Source organism: Protopterus annectens, chromosome 1.part1 (genome assembly GCF_019279795.1).
Source record: "Protopterus annectens isolate FY-2018-M chromosome 1.part1, PAN1.0, whole genome shotgun sequence".
Taxonomy (NCBI): Eukaryota; Metazoa; Chordata; order Ceratodontiformes; family Protopteridae; genus Protopterus; species Protopterus annectens.
In genome coordinates this window covers 1,515,502,320-1,515,525,541 of record NC_056726.1, presented here as the reverse complement: position 1 = coordinate 1,515,525,541, position 23,222 = coordinate 1,515,502,320, and the positions used below count along the sequence as shown (strand labels likewise).

The window sequence follows — 23,222 nt, the reverse complement described above, 5'->3', positions numbered from 1 at the left end:
GGAGGATGGGGGCAAGCTACTGCACACCAGGGTTGAGTCTCTAAAGCGCTGTACTGGCACCAATGTTACTATAGTGACGGAGGTTGGGTTGGGGGGGATACACTAGACACAAGGAAATCCTGCTTAAAGTGCCCTAAAACACATACTTTACCACCGGACACCACAGCCTACACTTAAGAGCTTTACTGGCAACAATGTTAATATGGGTGACCACTACAGCACCAGGGCTGACTCTTTAATGTGCCTTAATGACATGTTCATCATAAGGGAGATTGAAGGTTAGAGAGTATACTAGACCACCAGGACTAACTACTGCAAAGTGCCATAATGGCACTGTAGTATTACATAGGTGGGGTGGCCATAGGAACGTAAGGGCAGGAACAGGGATTGCAGTGTGTGTGTGTGTGTGTGTGTGTGTGTGTGTGTGTGTGTGTGTGTGTGTGTGTGTGTGTGTGTGTGTGTGTGTGTCCATGTCTACATGACTAGCAGGGTACTACCTTAACATGCAGGTTAGCCATGATCTGCAAGTCATGGTAGTTCCATGATTCAGGAAAAATGCAAATTAGCTAATAATGAGGTCGACCTCGCTGTGGCTAACATCTTACCGGATTACATTTAGGCACATAATGCTGGAAGGGCCTTTCAAAGGAGAGCCATATGGCTTATGCTGTAGCATTTAATGAATTACAAGTATGTTTTGAAAATGTATAGTGTGGGCTAACACTAAGTTAGGTTATCTTGTTTTTTTAAATTAACATTCTTAACATTAAAAAGGGGCAGTTATATTACATGACGGCTGCTGAAGTTTTGCAAAATACTTTTATTTTATTTTAGTTACCTAACCAGGTAGAACACTGATCCTGCTGGTCTGATTTCATGTTTAACCCAGAAAGATAAGATAAGCAATGATAAAGAACAAACAGAATATCTTTGAATTCATTAGCACAGACACACAGTTTCAGTTACCATGAATGTTGTATGATCACATTTTTTGTTATAATGTGAAAGAATGAAACTTAAAATGTGTAACATATTTTTATAATATATATAATGTACATACTCATTTGCCAATAAACATATGGATACATTTCTTATCTAATAACTATCTGACGAATTTGCCCAGCTTGCTTAATATGTATGGATTTTCTTCCTAATATATTCTGTTATTCCACTCATGACGTCTCCCTAGTCCCCTTCATTTTCCACACATTTCTTTTACCTTATCTTTCCTTTTCCTGTACTGTACCATACATCTTTCCTGTACATCTAATTATGTATACTGTATGTATTTAATATTTACTACATACACTTTCCTGTTAAGTGGTATAGACTATTTGTAGGCTTCTGAGCCCCCAAGCCCTTCTGTGTTGGAGGGAAGCCTTCTAGCTTAGTTTTTTTTTCTTATAACTAGCCAGTTTTCTAGTTTCAGCACTCAAATCTGTTTCTTTGATCTCAGCACTTGTTCAGAGAAAAAAAAAAAAAAATTCATCTGCTTTTACTGTACTTGTGTTTCTACCTACTTTATTTTACTTTTGCATCATCTTAAAAGTACTCAATTGTATTTATTACTGCTTGGTGTAACTCATTCTAAGCCTTTTGGTTTAAACACTTGGGCTTCGGACCAGTTATTTTGCACTGAGAGGGTTTGTGGTCTGCACTGTAGTGGCAGAACAGGTAGCTTACATCCTTCTAGGTTGGGAACTGCTGATTGAGGGCTCAGTGTCTGTTATTCTAAAAGTGTATTAATTCTGGTTTAAGCACTTGGGCTTTCAGGCCAGTTATTTTACATTAAGAGGGTTCGTGGTCTGCACTCTTGTGGGAGGAGAGGCTGGACTCTGCCCTTCTGAGCTGGGAATTTCTGGTTAAAGGCTTATAGTGCATGCATATCTGAACTGCTTCTTACTGAAGTTGGTGCGCCTTGTTTGCTGTGGCATAGACTGGATTCGGGCCTGCTGGATCTAGCTTTGTTTGTGTAACTTGAGCACTAATCCAGGCATTCTCTAAAGTATTCAATTGTATTTATTACTGCTTGGTAGTAACATGATTAAAGTGTAGCTATCATTCTAAGTCTTTTGGATTAAGCACTTGGGCTTCAGACCAGTTGATTTACATTAGGAAGGTTTGTGGCATGCACTGTGGTGGCAGGACAGGTAGCTTTCATCCTTCTAAGTTGGGAACTGCTGATTGAGAGCCCAGTGTCTGTTATTCTTAAAGTGTATTAGTTCTGGTTTAAGCACTTGGGCTTCAGGCCAGTTATTTTACATTAAGAAGGTTTGTGGTCTGCACTCTGAATATTTGAACTGTATCTTACTGAAATTGGTACACCTTGTTTGCTGTAGCATAGACTAGATCCAGGCCTGCTGAATCTAGCTTTGTTTAGATGCTTGTTGTTTGTTTGCTTGTTATTTCCCTGGAATGCTAATTCCACCTAATACGTGGCTTCTCAGTGCTTCTGTGGATCACTAGTGATATCTGCATTGCTTACTGTACTTATTTCCTTGTTTCACTTGAAAGAAAGTTAATGTTTGTCGTTTTTGCATTTAAGTTACCTGTAACACATTGCACTTAAGTTACCTGGCACTTGCTCACTAAAGCAATTATATAAGTCAGCACTAAAAATTAAAAGCACTACACCCTCACTCCCCACTGGCCCTTGTTTTCAATTATTAAGGAATTCCCAATATTATTCTAGCATGTCCAAAGGTCAGTTGTCAATCTCCTCTCCAGTCCAGCTGGTGAATCTGGGAATCTTGAGGCAATGTTACAAGTGCCTCATGTACACAGACAACCCTCTCCTCCTCCCAACAAATTCCAACACGTGAGAGATGCAACCATATAGCCAAACTGGAGGCTAAGCTCTCTCAACTCAGTACTGGCATAACCAGTCAGGAGGAGAAGGAAACCACACTCACTACAATTCCAGTCTCATATAGACCTACCACGACAGCAAACCAAACACATAATCACACAAAAACATACTCGGAGGCTCTAAATAAAGATCTGCCTAAGCAGCAGAGACCTACAAAGCAGACACCCAAGCAACCACTACCCCAAAACAAAACACGTGCAACACATATCTCACAAAGCCAGTGTGCTGAACAGTCACAGCCCTTAAGACTAAACAACACACCTGATACACTTGTAATAGGTGACTCTATCGTCAGGCACACTGATGTCCCGCTCACCAGGCTGAACAAGGAGAGGGTCACGGTGAGCAGCCTGTCAGGTGCTAGGATCCGCCACATAACACAAGCACTCAGGTCACTTCAAGGCAAGTACAAATATGACTCAGTCATTGTCCATGCTGGTGTGAATGACGTGAGACGTACCTCCCTGGACTACATGAAAAGAGGCATAAAGGAGCTCTCTGAGCATGTAGCCCAGGCCGGTATGACCCTGACCTTGAGTAGCATCTTACCCTCACCAAGAATGATGCCACAATATGAAGACAAGATGATCAATTTCAACAATTGGCTTAAGTACTGGTGTCATTCAAAGGGTATCCAATGCCTGTCAGCTTGGGATGATATGCTCGACAAGCCAAGATGCTTCACTAGGGACGGCTTGCACCTGTCACCCCTAGGCTTTTGGATATTGGCAAAAGCTCTTGTTACCCCCATAGTGCCTTTTTTAGGCAAGGCTCAAAAGACAAACCCACCTCCATAGGTATCACAAGGGATAAGAAACTAAGAGTAATGCTACTCAACGCCAGAAGTCTAAACCTCAAGATGCACACTAAACTCTCCTTAGCATGGAGAACATTGATATCTGTGCAGTAACAGAAACCTGGTTCAGGGCTCCCGAGAGCACCCCAGCACTACCAGGTTATACCTCATACCATGCTTTTCGGCCCCAAAACTTGGACCGAACCACAAAAGGAGGGGGAGTATCGATGTTCAGCAAAGATACCCACACCTCCAGGTTGGTGGCAAAGCATGAAGCATCAGAGACTATCCATGTGCAACTAACAGTGGGTAAAACTGCCTTCCAGTTTAAAGCCTGCTACAGACCACCCTCCCAAACCCAGGAACCCCACTCGGCCTTTCTGAGAACAATGGAAAATATGAAGGTCTCTCCAAACACCATTATATTGGCCAACTTAAACTACCCAAACATAGACTGGGAGCATTACTCTAGCTCCAACACCCTAGCCCAAAGGTTTCTAGAATTTATAAACTCAAATACTATGGAACAACTTGTTACCACTCCCACAAGAGGGGAAAACATACTCGACCTGATCATCACCAACATGGGGACTCTATGCTCCAGACCAGAAGTGTATCCCTCACTGGTAAGATCAGACCATAAACTAATCTCACTGGATATTCACATTCCGACCCCACCCCCTGCCCAAAAAACCACAGTGAAAAACTTCTCTAAAGCAAATTTCACTCTCCTCAAAACTGAGGTGGAAGCCTTCAAAGCCCCCGGGCCTGTGGAAAATATGGCCCAGACCGCAGAATCCTTTATAAACGCATTCTATGAACACCTTCAGGAATGCATGGATCATGTGATCCCAAATAAAACCAAGACCCAATCCTCCAAAGGCAGACGTCCTGTCTGGTGGACCCCAGCCATAAACAAACTATACAATAGAAGGAGGAAGCTACTAAATGATAGAGCAAAATCCCAAAAAGGGAAGGCATCACTGATCAGCATTAGCAAAAAACTACGGGCACTCATAAAACTGTCTAAGGCCAGCTTCAAGAGAAAAATTGCACAGGACACTAAGGATAATCACAAGGCTTTCTTTAGTTATGTTAGGAACCTGGGTGGTAATTCCCAGATATGCTGAGAATTAGTCCAAAATGACAAAAAATACACTAAACCCACAGACATTGCCAACATCCTAGCTGACAGGTTCAGCACAAACTTCTCCCCCCCTCCCCACCAAAAGGGCAAATATCTATCCCAGCAGAGTGCTGCCCCTCTGACATCTCAGATGCTCAGGTAAGAGCCACCCTCTCCAAAGCAAAAAACACAGCATCAATGGGACCAGACAGTGTCTCGGGCTGCATCCTATATGAAATCCAAGAAGAGCTAAACCCAAACATAAAACTACGGTTCAATCTCAGCCTTACTACAGGATATGTGCCCAAAGAGTGGCGTACAGCAACAGTGGTCTCTCTCCATAAAGGTGGTGCCTCAATGGATCCTGGAAACTATCACCCCATAAGCCTGACTAGCTTGGTCTGCAAAGCTATGGAAAGGATCATCATGGCCCTCATAAATAAAGATATTGGGGACCTACAGACACTGGATCCTACCCAGTTTGGCTTTGTTAAGGGCAGATCCTGCCTCTTAAACCTGGTTGATTTCTTTGAAATAGTCACCAAGGCCATTGACGAGGGGAAGGTGGTCCACACAGCCTACCTGGACCTCACAAAAGCCTTCGATACAATACCCCACTCGGGCATTATAGATAAGCTCACCAGCTTAAATATAAATCCCTATGTCACTAGATGGATTGCAAACTGGCTCAAGGACAAACCCACATGGTTAGAATTGCTGGAGCCATGTCAGACTCCAAACCAGTTACAAGTGGTGTCCCACAAGGCTCAGTCCTGGGACCTCTCTTGTTCGGTATATATTTCTCGGAGGTTTAGGCCAACATGGAAGGACTGTGGCTGAACAAGTTCGCAGATGACTGCAAACTGGGTGCCATAATCGACTCTCCAGCCGACACAAGCATCCTCCAAAAGGGCCTCATAGAAACAGACAACTGGTGCCAGAGCCATGGCCTCAAGCTAAATGCCAAAAAGTGTATAGTCATCCCATTTGGCAAAAACAAAGTGCCCACAAATTACCACATAGGTGGTAATCCATTAAGTACAGAAGAAGTAATTAGGGACCTGGGGACCTAAGTTGATAGCAATCTCTCATTTGACAACCACGTGGCCAAAGTGGTTAGAAAAACATTTTATATAGCCCACCTAATCATGAAGGGATTCACATCTAGATCAGGGAGGTCATTGTGCCTCTTTACTCATCCCTCATCAGGCCCATAATTGAGTACAATGCCCTTTTGGGATGTACCTTACCAGACACCTGCAGCAACTGGAAAGACCCCAAAAGTACCTCACCAAGAGGATCAAAGGGCTCAAACAGATGCCATATGCTGCCCGGTTAAAGAAACTCCAGCTCTACTCAGTGGCATACCGCCTGTTCAGAGGCGATCTGTACCTGACGTATAAAGCCATGTCCAACCCGGAATTAATGGACATGCTGCACCTCAGAAAATCCAAATCCCATCGAGCCACGCTCGAGAGACTTGAACCTCAGCAATGAAATAAATAGGACATGCTGGAGGGACAGATTCATAACCCAGAGGCTCCCTTCACTCTGGAATAAAATCCCAGTCCAGGTTAGGCAGAATCCCTCATTGACTCTCTTCAAGAGGAATCTTGATGAGTGGATGGGAGATCGTAGGTTTACCCCAGGTATCACTTCTGTGTCACTGTTAGACAGAGGCACAGTATACTAACCTCGAAAAAGGGCATAGCAAAATTAATTTAAAATGGGTGGCGAAAGCCAAACACATTCTGGCTAGGCTTATAAATGCCCTAGGGCAGGTAGCCTAGTATGAACCTATGAACCTATGAACCTATATGTTGCATTTTGATCAAGTTATGCAATTTATCTTACCATTTAAACACTACTAGCTGCATTTTAGTGATTACTTATGGTAGTTATAGCTTGCATTTAAAATATTCTAAACATATCCTTTTTTGTATGCAAACCAGTATCTTAATATTTCATAGTACTGTCTTTCTCTGACATATCCTGAAAATACAAGCCAAATATACATAAGCCATAAATATGGAAAGACCCAATTATACAACTGAGCGTAAAATTATAATCCCTTGACATTTAACATGTATCCATTAATTTTACAATGGAAAAGCAAAAATAATTTGATGGTCTATTGACAGAATATTCTGGAATACAAAGGTGATGAGATACCTTTTAATGGCTATATGTAGATTACCTGAAACCTTTATCAGAAGGCAATTTCTCATAGAGTGTTTTAATATACAAGGCGGTATTACAGAACTATGTCAAACATCAGTAAAATTATTAACTCTTGAATAAAGTTTCCAGTAGTGCAAAAGCTTAAATAGTTGTATTATATAACCTTGCTGCTCCAGTAAAAGTAACACATTGTCTTTTGACTGCATGGGTTTTTGTATTGTAGAACACAAATTGTGTAGAGAAACTACATTAGTACAAGAATGCTTGATAAGAGGGAATGTAACAGTATAACCTTGTAATATTACTGACACCAGTTGCTGCAGTAAGAAAGAAATGTATTCTCAATCCTGTAAAATGACATGTAGCCTGACAGGAGGCCCTCACATACTCTTGTTACTACAGCAAAAAAATATTTCATGTATGTGGGTAGAGACTGCTGAGTGAGCTATAAACATACCAAACAACAATTATTCCCTGTGGCATGAGGGAGAGCTAAAATTTAGATAACATCTGCCACACAAATATGCATTTCAGTTGGATAGTGTGTGTATGTACTGATCTACACATTGTAACATTTCATATAGATGCAAATTATGTATCCATGTATAAACGTAATTATGTATCCATGTATAAACTTAATTATGTATCCATGTATAAACTTAATTATGTATCCATGTATAAACTTAATTATGTATCCATGTATAAACTTACTAGTTTATTGTTCCATATCCTTTTGCTCTGGTAAACCCAACAGAAATGGCAACAATCAGTGCTGGCAGACCTAGACAAAAGCAGAAAGGAAAATTAATGACAAACCAAAAGGTTGAACTTCACTTACTAGTTATACATCAAAAGACATTTTACAACACATTTCATATTTCTAGGATAAATAAAGACTGTAACATTGCACAGAGGTCACTCCACTGAAAACTAAACATTTGTATAGTCGGTTTATTTGGAATTGTACCCAAATTCTCGAATGATGTCCCCATTATAGCTCATTTGCAATATGAAGCCTGCGACATTTGACATATGAATAATAAGACGCAATGTAAGACTGTATGTGACAAGCTCCATCAACTTTTAATTTCAGATTCTGCAGTATTGCATATGAAACCTGACCATATAACATACATATGAGTTTCTGATAGAGGCTAAAAGCACCAATATTCTAAAGGTATGCACATATCTAATACACCCCTTTATCAAAAACAGAACTTTCTACTTTGTGAAGTAAATGGCAGATGAGGTTTCTAATATCTAGACATTAAGAGATCTACATATGTACTTTTTACAAATATATTGTTCAATGATTTTGGTTTGCCTGTTAGAAAAATTTTTCTTCAAGTAAAAAAAAAAATGAACAAAGTTACACGTTTCTGAACTTTGAACTGTCTGAATACCTAGTTGGCATTTTGAGCAAACATTCAGTCTACGAATAATCATACAATTCTATATGCTGCACTTATTCTGTGTGTTACAACTTTTATCTGGTAACAAGTCATTAGACAGCCTTTCTGGATGTCACTGACTTAGATAATCTCTAATCTTCTTCCCATGACCTTGTGGAAATGCCTTTTGGGAACCCCCTTTGGATATCTGACTAGATACATCAGTGAGTACCTCAAGCACATTGGTATCATGAACATGGTCTCTTTACACAGCCTTCTCACTATAATACATGCATCTCAAACACACGTGTCTCCTAATTCCCTTCAGCAGCTTTCTATCCACAGCATGAACAGTGACTCAACCCTCTTGCTCCCAGCTTTGTCCTACCACACTTTCTAAATGCTACAACGGGGAACTTGCAGTATTCTCACTCCTGTTTCTCCAGTTTCAAATAAGACACATATGTAAATGAGATGTTGTTTGATCAGGACTTTGCATTTGTTTAGAATGGTTTTGTTTCTGTCTTGTATATCACTCATATTTTGAGGAATCAGCAAAGAATAAGCTGAAAATGTTCACAAGAAGAAGAATATGCTTAGTGACAGATCCTAGAATTGAAAAACACACCTTAGGATTCTGGGACAGTTTCTACGCCAGTGCTGAATGGCTAATACAGGTCTGCCAGTTAACATGATGACAGGAATGTCCAGTTCACAGACGAGAAAAAGTTGTATACAAGAGCACCATATTATCTGCAAACTAACATATCTCTGAAGTCAACACCACACTATCAGATCTGAGAGTGCTAGTGTTCCCCAAATGAGGGTGCACACACACACACACACACACACACACACACACACACACACACACACACACACACACACACACACACACACAAAAATCCTCTGGCCAGCTGCAACCATGCCTTTATAGACTCACATACACCTCCACACAAATGCACTTAATGTAAGGCTCTGCAATATCTACCTACATAAACAAGAGTGACCTGCAAACTCCTCCATGGGGTAAATGGCTTTTTTCTGTTTCATGAGGGCACCTTTTCCTCCTCACAGAAAAATACAATATTTCAAGAGAAATACAGGCAAAGCCATCTGAACATGGAAAATTTTACAATACAAAAAATAAGCAAACAAAGAGGAAAGTATAAAACAGGATTACTATTTGAGAAGCTAAAGAAATACACACTGAGGTTATGGAGTACCTGTAAAGTGAAGGATTTAGTGTAGAAAATCTAACTCAGGTAACATCACAGCAAATTAGAGCAATGGATTCCCCCAAATTAAGGAGAAACCAGTAGAACAAGAAACATCTGGTCAGTTGCCATATGAAGATATTTTGGAGCCTTCCAGAGGAAAGCAGTAAAAAAGTTCAGCTGAAGGTGTACAGCAAGGGAAGGAACAGGAAACTGTGGCAACGTTCACCTGAAGGTGTACAGCAAGGGAAGGAACAGGAAACTGTGGCAATGTTCACCTGAAGGTGTACAGCAAGGGAAGGAACAGGAAACTGTGGCAACTCTGACATAATCAATGTTGTGAAGTGGTAGGCCAGCGAGTTCCCATATGAAAGAGCAAAGGATTACACTGGATGAAACTGATGAGAATGTGGCACAGGACGATGCTCTGGAACTTTCTACAGAATGCCCACAGGAAATGGAGAGTAAAGAACATGCCCTCAGTTCAGAATAAAAATGGTTTAAGACAAGAGTTACGTGATTTAATAGAAATGGACAGACATATTAAGATCAATGAAAGAAATAGACTACAGAAGGTCAATAAAATCCAAAAAGCAAGAAGTTTGATAAAACAAATTAGCAAAGTAATAAGGACTGTCCATAGAGTTCCATGTGATATAACAGAAGTGAAGAGTATACATTACTGTTTAGCTAAATTAATAACAGATAAAGTCTTACCACAAAAACAAAGGGTAGTAAGGGAAAGGAAGGGGAGAAATCGAACACCATCATGGAGGTATCATACAGAGAAACTATAAAGCAATTAAGAAAAGAAGTGTCACTGTTAGAAGAGTATAGAAGAGGGAAAGGATCAACAAAAATACTCAGAAAGATAGACTTGACAAAAGCAGTGTGCAATATCAGAACGGATCAGGATCTATCATGCACTATCGCAAATAATAAGCTAAAGATATTAGCACAAACAAAACGTAGAAGATATGCAGATAATATAAAAGCAAAATACAAAATAAGCAATTTACTAATGATCCAAAAAAAAGTTTTATAGAGAACTGGGAAACAAGGCAAAAGGAATTGAAAAACCACCAAAAAGAGCAGAAACAGATACATTTTGGAGAAATAGCTATAAAGATCCTGTGGAGCATAACAAAGACGCTAAATGGATAGAAGAAGTAAAGGAAAGAATAAGATGTTTAAAGTTACAGGATATGAAATGGGATGATGTAACAGCCACAGACATTGAGGAAAAGTTAAGAAAAGCTCCTAACTGGAAAACCCCAGGGTCAGATACAGTACTTAACTTATGGCTGAAAGTATTAACATCTTTACATAAAGATTTAGCCATGAGTAAGAACTATTTATACGCACCCTGAACAGACACCAACCTGTTTAATAACAGGAAAAACAATGCTCCTACTTAAGAGTGAACCTGCAAGCTGCCCTAAAAATTGTAGACTAATAACTTGCTTTCCAATGACATATAAACTATACACTGAAATTGATGCCATCAGAGTTTATAGTCATTTAAAAAAAAACTCAGTCATGAGATGAAAAAAACAAAAGGCACTCGGCACCAAAAAAATATACCTTTCAAATGTTTTAATAAAGTAAGCGCTTTCGTATAGACCAGTGTCGATACTTCTTCAGACTTTACAAAATGAATAAAAAACAGTTGCCATTAAATACTACTTGACTTGACCAAATGCAGTATGAAATAAGATAATTTTTACAATTTTTTTCTTAGTTTCCTTGCATAATCAGTTTATTGGGAGGATTGGTATTCTGTACTATATTTGGTTCATTCATGTAAATTTTGTTTATTCTTATTGTTATTGGGTTGTTTTAATCAGCTGATTCAGATCATGTGACTGTGTCAAGTAGTATTTAATGACTGTTTTTATTCATTTTGTAAAGTCTGAAGAAGTATCGACACTGGTCTATAAGAAAATGCTTACTTTATTAAAACAGTTGAAAGTTATATTTTTTTTGGTGCCAAGTGTCTTTTGCTATTTTTCATCTTGGTAGTTTATTATATTTTTGTTTTTTTTTTTTCGCAAGAAAACACAATCATGGCAATAGAACAAAAGGGTAATTAAAGAAAGTCAAATGGAACAAAGGCTCACTTGTATTTGATACCATCCCACATTCATGGATAAAAGAGTGTTTAAAAATGTATAAGATACACCCTACACTAATCGATTACATTACAGCAACCATGAGACAGTAGCAAACTACTTTGCAGTTAAGCCATGATAAAGGACAAATTATTATTCCAGGGATAAAAATTCAAAGGGGGATATTCCAGGGTGACTCTCTGTCACCTCTGCCATTTTATCTTTCCCTTAAGCTATTGAGCTGTCTATTTAACAGACAATGTGGTTAGAATTTAGCTCACAGAAAACAACTAAGTGTAAAGACCTCATCTTCTTTTTATAGATGACTTAAAACTGTATAGTTCATCAGATGAGGAACTGAAAGCACAAGTGCAAGTGGTCAAAACTTTTGCAGATACTATAAGAATGTCATCTGATTTTGATAAATGTGCAAAAGCAACATTTAAATCAGAAAAAAAATTGCAGCACCAGGAAAACATCACTTTGGGACAATAATGTGATATAAAAGAACTTGAGCAAGAGGGATTGCATAAATATTTGGGAATTGATGAAGGATCGACAATAAATCATGAAGAAATGTGAAAAAAACTTAGTAAGGAATATTTTGGAACACTTAAATTAATATTGAAAACAGAGTTGACATCCAGGAAACAAGTCCAAGCTATAAACCAATTTGCTCTTCCTGTCCTAACTTACAGTTTTGGAGTGATTGCCTGGCCCCAAAAGGTGTTAGAGGTTGGACAGGAAAAGAAGAAAGATGTTTCATGCTCCTCAGATGATTTATAAAAATCAGTGCATACCAAGATTATATTTTCCCCGTTCTGAAGGAGGTATGGGCCTCCCTGAAATTGATTACATATGTAGATCTGCAGTCAGGGGCCTGCATTCATATCTGCTGATGTCACAAGACCCAAATATAGTGAAAGTTTTGAAAATGAGGAGAACAAGTCTAAGACAATCCCCCTGCTTAGTTTGGCAGAAGTATATCAGCGTCAAGTGGGAATGAAAACCAAACCAGAAATAGATAAAAATCAGGCAGCAACTGAATGTGTCAAAAAACAAAATAAAGAATAAGGTGAAGGATCAGATGAGAAAGCAAGACATGTGGAAAATGTATAAATATAGTTGGAAGTATAGAAAACTTCTGGAACAATCTCAGGGTTGAATGCAGGAATGGTTTAGGAGAGGTGAATTTAAACTAAACGACAAAGGTTACTATTGATTGTCCAAGATAGTGGATTAAGTACATGTTGGTTTACAAAGCCCATTGAGCATGTGGGAGAAGTGGACAAATGTAGGTTTTGTAAAATAGAACTGGAAACAGTCACATATTTTGTTGCTGGCTGTGACATACTAATGGCAGAAGGACAGTATATACTAAAAGACATAATAATGTGGCAAGACTGTCACATTTGGGGATTGTGCAAACACTATAATACTGAAGTAGCTAAAAAAAACATTGGAAACATGAGCCACAAAGCATTGTAGAAAATTATGAAGTTTATATCACATGGGATCACCCATTACAACCAGTTCAAAAATAGACACAGAAAACCAGATATGGTAGTCCACGAAAAGAAGATAAAAGTAGCATTGATCACTGAAATTGCTACCCCAGTGACTAAAGTGTCCTACATACAGAGAAACGCAAAATCATAGATTACTAGGATTTGCAGGCAGAAATTAGGGCAATGTAGAAGAAAGATATCCAATGAGTTACAATATTAGTAGGAGCAATGGGTCTCATAAAATAATTTACAACTGTACTTAGATATGTTACTGATATGAATTGCGGGAGTCATTACTGGGGACATTGCAGGTGCTACGAAGAGTACTTCTGGCTAACATCAAAGATTGAAACAATACTAATTTCATGAACTTTAATCATACTTTGACTTAGGAATGGGGTCTACTCCTGTCATTCTATTAGAAACCCAAAAGACTTGGAGAAATTAAAAAGGGAAAAATAATTCAGTAGAGTAATTCTCTAAATCCTATCTACTGTGTTATTCTGGAGCTGTTTCCATTTTCAGGGAAGAGCAAATTGCTTAGTCTTGCTAGCCAGTCCTGCGAACTGCAGCATTTGAATCTGGCTTAACAAGAAAGACTGCTGTTCTCTAGGCAGCCCCTGGAACCATAAAGCCATAGCAGGAAAGCAGTCTGTGAATCATTCTGGCTCACTGTGCTGTAGAAATCTTTGAAGTCAAAGTTTACTTACTGCGGTAATCCTTTCTAAATCATAGGGGCAATATACATATGCAATAATGTTACCACTATTCTATTTTTTTGGCTAATGATATGCTTGTTTCCTTAATTAGGTTCTGTGGTAATTTACGTGTGTGTTTTATTACTATTTTAATATGTAGATTAATGTGGCTTACTTGTTGTTTTTTGTTGCTATAGAGAACTGCTGGTCTTCTCTACATGTGTACTTTACTCACTTCCTGTCACTACCTGTACTGTTTTATTTCCTGTTCATTGGGTTTATATGTTCACTTTCATCAGAAAGCTGTTTTTCACTTTTTTGGATGCTTTTTACAGTTTTGGATAAAGTAATATAATTCCAATTCAACTTTTAGTTATTCTATCTGTGTTATGCTCCGGGTTTATGTTGTTGTCTTATTTTGTTATATAAAACAGGTGTTTGTATATGTGGAAATTTGGGTTTTTTCATTTTTTTTTACTTTTACATTTAGTAATATATTCAAATTCATGTTTTACTGCTCTATGGTGTTTTTATTGCATTACCTTTTTGTGGTACAAGGCATTTCTGTGTTTAGTGCTTTTTCAAGATGGTAGAAATGTATTTCCGGAGGGTTCTATGTGGGTTGACCAATGATATCTTACTATAATTTATCTTTCTGTGAAGGCTCTCATTTCTTAGAGGGCTTTATCCAGAAATAACAGCCTTTGCTGTTGTAGTTTGTGCAATCAGGCTTGGGGGTTCTAGTTTATCCATTTTCTTAAGTGCTTTAATTGTTTGAGTTTTTTTTTTTTTAATTTCTGAAAAATGCTTAGATTTGTAAGCATTTAAATAGTCTTTCTTTAGAGATAATTCCATTTAGTGATACGTTCTGTGTTCTTTTGGGCCACCAGCATTTTACCCACCCTGTTTTCCTACTGCCCATTATTCAAACTTCTTTGCTGGACTTTGTGTGGTGCTTGCTGAATTCAAACTAGGTCACATTCATTGCAATATTCTAAAACACCACCCTGGGAATGCAGCCAATGTTCATTTATAATGTGTTCAAATTTATTAAGATTCTTCAAACATAAGTTGATTCATCCAACGTAACAATGTTTTATATATATATATATATATATATATATATACATACACACACACATTACTACAGACTGTCTTTTGTAGAGCAGCATACTTATAAAGTTCTTATCTAACATCACAGCAAATTAAAATTCTGTCTAAAATGTGATCCCTGATTTTATAAGTTTGAGCATGGCACTTAACCTAGTTATTGATAATTTCTCTTTAATTTAGAAACAAAATGTAGACATTTCCTTGTTATTGCCAAGCAAAAACAATTCAAAATTCAGCCCAAACAGATTATTATTATACATTAATTTCCTTATGACATTTCTTTATTATATGGAAATATTTATCTTTTACATTTCACCTTTAGTACTAATACTTAATCCTTCCAACCATCAATTCCCATGCTGAATTTCAAGCTTATAGCACATCCAAATTGCACTAAACTCCGTAGATGGCAAGCCATATAGATTTACCTTGTAAAAGAACATGAATGGTATTTTGTATGTTGTTTGCTATGAATAAGTCTGGTACAGCAGTAAATCAATGATTTAATTTTTTGGTATTTGGGGTGACATAGTTGCTTCTTTCAGGGATGACAAAGAAAGGTCATCTGCTTAGGTGATGTTTTTAGTAACACACACTAGGACTATGAAATCTGAGGGAATTAAACACTGGATTAAAAGATGAAACTCATTACTACTTCAATACCTTAATCATGCAGTGTAAACGGCCATTCATACATTGCACTTTACCTTAAATTGGGCTCAAATGACAAGATGATAGTTTTTATTTTCGGTCTTGCTTCTAGTCTGGTGAGGGTCAGAATCATATCGGCCTTCTTTTGAATATCTGTAACTTTACTGCACAACTCTTTACTGAAATTTTAAGACTCATATTGTCAGGTTCCAAGACCCCAAAAAAAGACAGTAAATGCAAGAAAAAGTAAGAATATTGATCGTCGTACCTCAGTCTTTGCACAGGGTGCGAGGTGGACTACATAGGAAAAATAACTAGAAAATTCAAGGGGGGGATCAGGGAGCACCTAGCAGGTATTAGAAATAAAGATCAGAGGAATGCATTAGCTAAGCATCTAACCCCAATGCCCCAAACCCTCGGGGTTCCTATTCCTGGCCCTGGAGAAAGTCAAGGAAATTTTCGGCGATTCACATACAGTACTTGAACTGAAGGAACTGAAGTGACAGATTACCTTAAAAGCAAACTCCTATCTGGGACTAAATGCCCCACTGAACATCGTCTGCCTTTAAATGGAAGGGGTAGGATACTAGGAAACGACATCCTCCTACCATCTTTCTCCCGCAGTAACTGATCACCAGTTTTACTTTCTGATGAAATTCATGTACAGTGTGACTCTAACGAACTAAAGCACTTAAAGGTATTTTTTTTAAATTAGTTTTGTAATAAAAGTAATTTACTGAGCTAAAGCTGGCAAGTGTCATCTCCTTTCTTCCGTCTCTAGATAGGAGTGTGCAGATAAGATACTCAATATCCCTCTTCTTGTTTAAACTTGTTTTTCTGCAGGGGTTAGCCTAACCCAGCACTCACTGATGTAAGGAGAACATACCGCTCACACCCCTCAAATGGATGTGTAGAAACACTGAGACCACCATATCTGAGAGCAAAAGGGAATCACCATCTTAGTGTAAGAAAGTCTGAATTTTCAGACATTCATTCTAGGTACCTCAGGGCTCAACAATGTGGGTATCAGTGTATTAAATGGTTATCTTCTGCCATGCTGTGACATACAGCTGATAAAAAATGGTTACCTACTGTCCTGCTGAGACCTACAGATGATAAACAATGGTTACCTTCTGTTCTGCTGTGACATACAGCTGATAACAAACAATGATTGCCTGCTGTTCTGCTGTGACATACAGCTGATAACAAACAATGGTTATTTACTGTCCGGCTGTGACATACAGCTGATACAAACAATGGTTACCTAATATCCTGCTGTGATATACAGCCGATAACAAACAGTGGCATACAACTGTTAACAAACAATGGTTACGTACTGTACTGCTGTGATATATAGCTAATAACAAACAATGGTTACCTACTGTCCTGTTGTGACACACAGCTCATAACAAACAATGGTTACCTGCTGTCTTGCTGTGACATACAGATGATTACAAACAATGGTTACCTGCAGTCCTGCTGTAACATACAGCTGATAACAAACAATGGTTAGCTACTGTCCTGCTGTGACAGAGCTGATAAACAAATGGTCACCTATTGTCCTACTATAACATACAGCTGATAATAAACAATGGTGACCTACAGTCTCCTGCTGTGATGCTGTGACATACAGCTAACTAACAATGGTGACCTACAGTCCTGCTGTGACATACAGCTGATAACAATCAAAGGTTACCTACTTTCCTGCTGTCACATACAGCTTACAACAAATAATGGTTATTTACTGTCTTGCAGTGACATTCAGCTGCTAAACAATGGTTAGTCACTGTCCTGCTATGACATACAGCTGATAACAATTATTACCTACTGTCCTGTTGTGACATACAGCTGATAAAAATGGTTACTTACTGTCCTGCTGTGATCACAGCTTCTAACAAACAATGCATACCTACTGTCCTGCTGTGACATACAGCTGATAAACAATGGTTACTTACTGTCCTACTGTGACACATAGTTGATAACAAACAATGGTTACTTACTGTCTTGCTGTGACATACACCTGATTACAAACTATGGTTACCTACTGTCCTGCTGTGACATACAGCTGATAACATACAATGGTTACCTATTGTCATGCTATGACACACAGCTGATAATAAAAAATGGCTACTTACTCTCTTGCTATGACATGCAGCTGATAACAAACAACGGTTCCCTGCTGTGACGTACAGCTGATAACATAAAATGGTTACCTACTGTCCTATGACACACAGCTGATAACAAACAATGTGTACTTACTGCCATCCTGTGACATACAGCTGATAAAAACAATGATTACCTTCCAATCTGCTGTTAAGATACAGCTGATAAACACTGGCTACTTACTGTCCTGCTGTGACATACAGCTGATAACAATCAATGGTTACCTACTGTCCTTTTGTGACATACAGCTGATACCAAACAATGGTTACCTACTTTCCTGCTATGACATACGGCTGATAAAACAATGGCTACTTACTGTATGGCTGTGACATACAGCTGATAAACAATGGCTACCTACTGTCCTGCTGTGACATACAGCTGATAAACAACGGTAACCTTCTGTTCTGCTGTGACATACAGCTGATACAAACAATGGTTACCTACTGTCCTGCTGTGACATGCACCTGATATAAACAATGATTACCTGCTGTCTTGATATGAAATACAGCTAATAACAAACAATGGTTACCTACTAGCATGCTGTGACATACAACTGATAAACAGTGGTTACCTACTGCCCTAGGGTGACATATAGCTGATACAAACAATGGTTACCTACTGACCCGCTGTGACATACAGCTGATAAGAACAATGGTTACATACTGTCCTGCTATAACATACAGCTGATAAACAATGGTTACCTACTGACCTGCTGTGACATACACCTGATAACAAAGGTTATCTACTGTTCTGCTCTGACACAAAGCTGATAAACAATGGCTACTTACTGCCATCCTGTGACACACATCTGATAACAAACAATGATTACCTTCTGTTCTGCTGTGAGATACAGATAACAAACAATGGTTACCTGCTGTCCTGCTGTGACATACAGCTGATAACAAACAATTGTTACTTACTGGTCCTGCTGTGACATACAGCTTATAACAAACAATGGATACCTATTGTCCTGCTATGACATACAGCTGATAACAAACAATGGCTACTTACTGTCCTGCTGTGACATACAACTGATAAACAATGGTTAACTACTGTCCTGCAGTGACATACAGCTGATAACAAACAATGGTTACCTTCTGTGACACTGTGACATACAGCTAACAAACAATGGTTACCCGCTGTTCTGCTGTGACATATATCTGATAACAAACAATTGTCACCTACTGTCCTGCTGTGGCATAAAGCTGATAAGAAACAATGGTTACATGCTGTCCTGCTGTGACAGGCAGCTGACAAACAATTGTTACCTACTGTCCTGCTGTGACACAGCTAACAGACAATGGTTACCAACTGTCCTGCTGTGACATACAGCTTATAACAAACAATGGTTACCTAATCTCCTGCTTTGACATACAGCTGACAGCAAACAATGGTTACCTACTGTCCTGCTATGACATACAGCTAATAACAAACAATGGCTACTTACTGTCCGGCTATGAAATACAGCTGAAAAACAATGGCTACCTACTTTTCTGCTGTGATATACAGCTGATAAACAATGGTAACCTATTGTCCTGCTGTGACATAAAGCTGATAAAGAGTGGTTACCAACTATCCTGCTCTAACATGCAGCTGTTAAACAATGTCTACAGACTGTCTTGCTGTGACATACAGCTGATAAACAATGGTCACTTGCTTTCCTGCTGTGACATACAACTGATAGAAACAATGGTTACCTACTGTCCTGCTGTGACATACAGCTGATAACAAACGATTACCTACTGTCCTGCTATGACATACAGCTGATAACAAACAATGGCTACATACTATCCGGCTGTGACATACAGCTGAAAAACAATGGCTACCTACTGTCTTGCTGTGACATACAGCTGATAAACAATGGTTACCTACAGTCCCACTATGACATACTGCTGATAACAAACAATGGTTACTTACTGTCCTGCTGTGATATACAGCTGATAAACAATGGTTACCTACAGTCCCACTATGACATACAGCTGATAACAAACAATGGTTACTTACTGTCCTGCTGTGACATACAGCTGATAAGCAATGGCTACTTACTGTTCTGCTGTGAAACACAGCAGATAAACAGGTACCTGCTGTGCTGCTGTGACATACAGCAGATAACAATCATTAGTTACCTACTGTCCTGCTGTGATATACAGCTGCTAACAAACAATGGTTACTTACTCTCCTGCTGTGTCATACAGCTAATAACAAACAATGGTTACCTATTGTCCTGCTTTGACATTCATTTGATAACAATCAATGGCTACTTACTGTCCTGTAGTGACAGACAGCTGAAAAACAATGGTTACCTACTGTCCTGCTCTGACATACCACTGATAACAAACAGTGGCTACCTACTGCCCTGCTCTGACATACAGCTGATAACAAACAATGGTCACTTACTGTTTTGCTGCGACATACAGCTGATAAACAAAGGTTACCTACTGTCCACCTGTGTCATACTACAAACAATGGTTACTTACTGTCCTGCTGTGACATACAACTGATAACAAACAATGGTTACCATCTGTCCTGCTGTGACATACAGCTGATAACAAACAATGGTTACTTACTGTCTTGGTGTGATGTACAGCTTATAACAAACAATGGTTACCTATTGTCCTGCTGTGACATACAGCTGATAAACAATGGTTACCTACTGTCCTGATGTGACACACAGCTGAAAACAATGGTTATCTTCTCTCCTGCTGTGACATACAGCTGATAATAATGGCTACCTTCTCTCCTGCAGTGACATAGAGCTGATAAGAAACCATTGTTTCTTATCATCTGTATGTCACAGGAGGGCAAAAGGTAACCATTGTTTATCAGCTGTATGTCATTGCAGGGCAGTAGGTAACCATTTTTTATTAGCTGTACATCACAGCAGGACAATAGCTAACCATTGTTTGTTATCATCTGTATGTCACAGCAGGGCAGTAACTAAGCAATGTTTATCATCTGTATGTCACTGCAGGACAGTAGGTAACCATTGTTTGTTATCACAGGTATGTCAGAGCAGGACAGAGGTAACCATTGTTTCTTATAAGCTGCATGTCACAGCAAAACAGTAAGTAACCATTGTTAGTTATAAGCTGTATTTCACAGCAGGAGAGTAGGTAACTATTGTTTGTTATGAGCTGTTTGTCACAGCAGGTCAGTAGGTAGCCATTGTTTATCAGCTGTATATCAGAGCAGGACAGTAGGTAACCATTGTTTTTCTAAGGTGTATGTCACATCAGGAGAGTAGGTAACCATTGTTTGTTATGAGCTGTATGTGACAGCAGGGCAGTAAGTAGCCATTGTTTGCTCTCAGCTGTATGTGACATCAGGACAGTAGGTAACCATTTTTTCACTCAGCTGTATGTGACATCAGGACAGTAGGTAACCATTGTTTTTTATAAGCTGTATGTCACAGCAGGAGAGTAGGTAGGCATTGTTTGTTATCAGCTGCATGTTAATTAGGACAGTAAGTAAGCATTGTTTATCATCAGCTGTATGTCACAGGAGGACAGAAGGTAACCATAGTTTGTTATCAGATGTGTGTCACAGCAGAACATTAGGTAACTATTGTTTTTTTATCAGCTGTGTGTCACAGTAGGACATTAGGTAACCATTGTTTTTATCATCTGTGTGTCACAGCAGGACATTAGGTAACAATTGTTTGTTATCAGTGGTGTGTCACAGCAGGACAGTAGGTTGCCATTGTTGGTTTATCAGCTGCATGTCACAGCAGGACAGTAAGTAACCATTGTTTACTATCAGCTGTATGTCACAGCAGACAGTGGGTAACCATTGTTTGCTATCAGCTGTATGTCACAGCAGACAGTGGGTAACCATTGTTACATACTGTCCTGCTGTGACATACAGCTGATAAACAATGGTTACCTTCTGACCTCCTGTGACATACAGATGATTACAAACAATGGTTACTTACTGACCTGCTGTGTCACGCAGCTGATAACAAACAATGGTTACCTCCTGTCTTACTGTGACATACAGCTGATAAACAATGGTTACCTTTTGTCCTGCTGTTGCACTCAGCTGATAATCAATGGCTACCTGCTGTGACATGCAGATGATAACAAACAAGGGTTACCTACTGTCCTGCTGTCACATACAGCTCATAACAATGTTTCCCTACTGCCCTGTTGTGACATACAGCTGATAAAAAAACAGTGGTTACTAATTTCCTGCTGTGAAATACAGCTTATAACAAACAATGGTTACTTACTGTCCTGCTGTGATATGCAGTTTATAACAAACAATGGGCACCTGCTGTCCTGCTCTGACAGCAGCTGACAACAGTCAATGGTTACCTGTCCTGCTCTGACAGCAGCTGACAACAAACAATGGTTACTACTGCCTGCTGTGACATACAGCTGATAACAAACAATGGTTACCTATTGTCCTGTTATGACATACAGCTGATAACAAAAAATGGCTATTTACTGTCATGCTGTGACATACAGCTGATAAACAATGGTTACTTACTGTCCTCCTGTGACATACACATGATAACAAACAATGGTTACCTACAGCCCTGCTGTGACATACAGCTGATAACAAACAATGGTTACTCACTGTCCTGCTGCAACATACACCTAATAACAAACAATGGTAACCTACTGTCCTGCTGTGACACAGCTGATAACAAACAATGGAAACCTACTATCCTGCTGTGATATACAGCTGATATCATACAATAGTTACCTACTGTCTTGCTGTAACACACAGCTGATAACAATGGATACTTACTGCCCTGCTGTGACATACAGCTTAATACAATGGTTACACCTGATAACAAACAATGTTAACCTACTGTCCTGCTGTAACACACAGCTGATAACAATGGATACTTACTGCCCTGCTGTGACGTACAGCTTATCACATACAATGGTTACCTATTGTCCTGCTATGGCACACAGCTGATAATAAACCATGGTTACCTACTGTCCTGCTGTGAAATACAGCTTATAACAAACAATGGTTTCTTACTGTCCTGCTGTGACATGCAGCTTATAACAAACAATGAGTATCATCTTTCCTGCTCTGACAAGCAGCTGATAACAAACAATGGTTATCTACTGACCTGCTGTGACATACAGCTGATACAAACAATGGTTACTTACTGTCCTGCTGTGTCGTACAGTCCTGCTGTGTCATACAGATTATAACTAACAATGGTTACCTACTGTCCTGCTTTAACATGCAGTTGATAACAAACAATGCCTACCTACTTGTCCTGCTGTGACAGACAGCTGATAACAATGAATGGTTACCTATTGCCCTGCTGTGACATACAGCTGATAAACAATGGTTACCTACTGTCCTGCTGTGACATTCAGCTGATAACAAGGGTTCCTACTTTTCTTCTGTGACATACAGCTGATTACAAACAATG

The 23,222-nt window shown here is 39.0% G+C and overlaps 1 protein-coding gene across 6 annotated transcripts in view; it reads right to left on the bottom strand.

Annotated features, from left to right (window-relative positions):
• ADGRB2 (adhesion G protein-coupled receptor B2) overlaps window positions 1-23,222 on the bottom strand; it is a 5,411,420-nt gene that overhangs the window by 697,147 nt on the left and 4,691,051 nt on the right. For all 6 annotated transcript variants that reach the window (XM_044082710.1, XM_044082742.1, XM_044082734.1 and 3 more), the window contains one exon: window positions 7,684-7,753. In XM_044082710.1, the coding sequence (XP_043938645.1) occupies window positions 7,684-7,753 (70 nt within the window). The remainder of the gene's footprint in view (window positions 1-7,683; window positions 7,754-23,222) is intronic.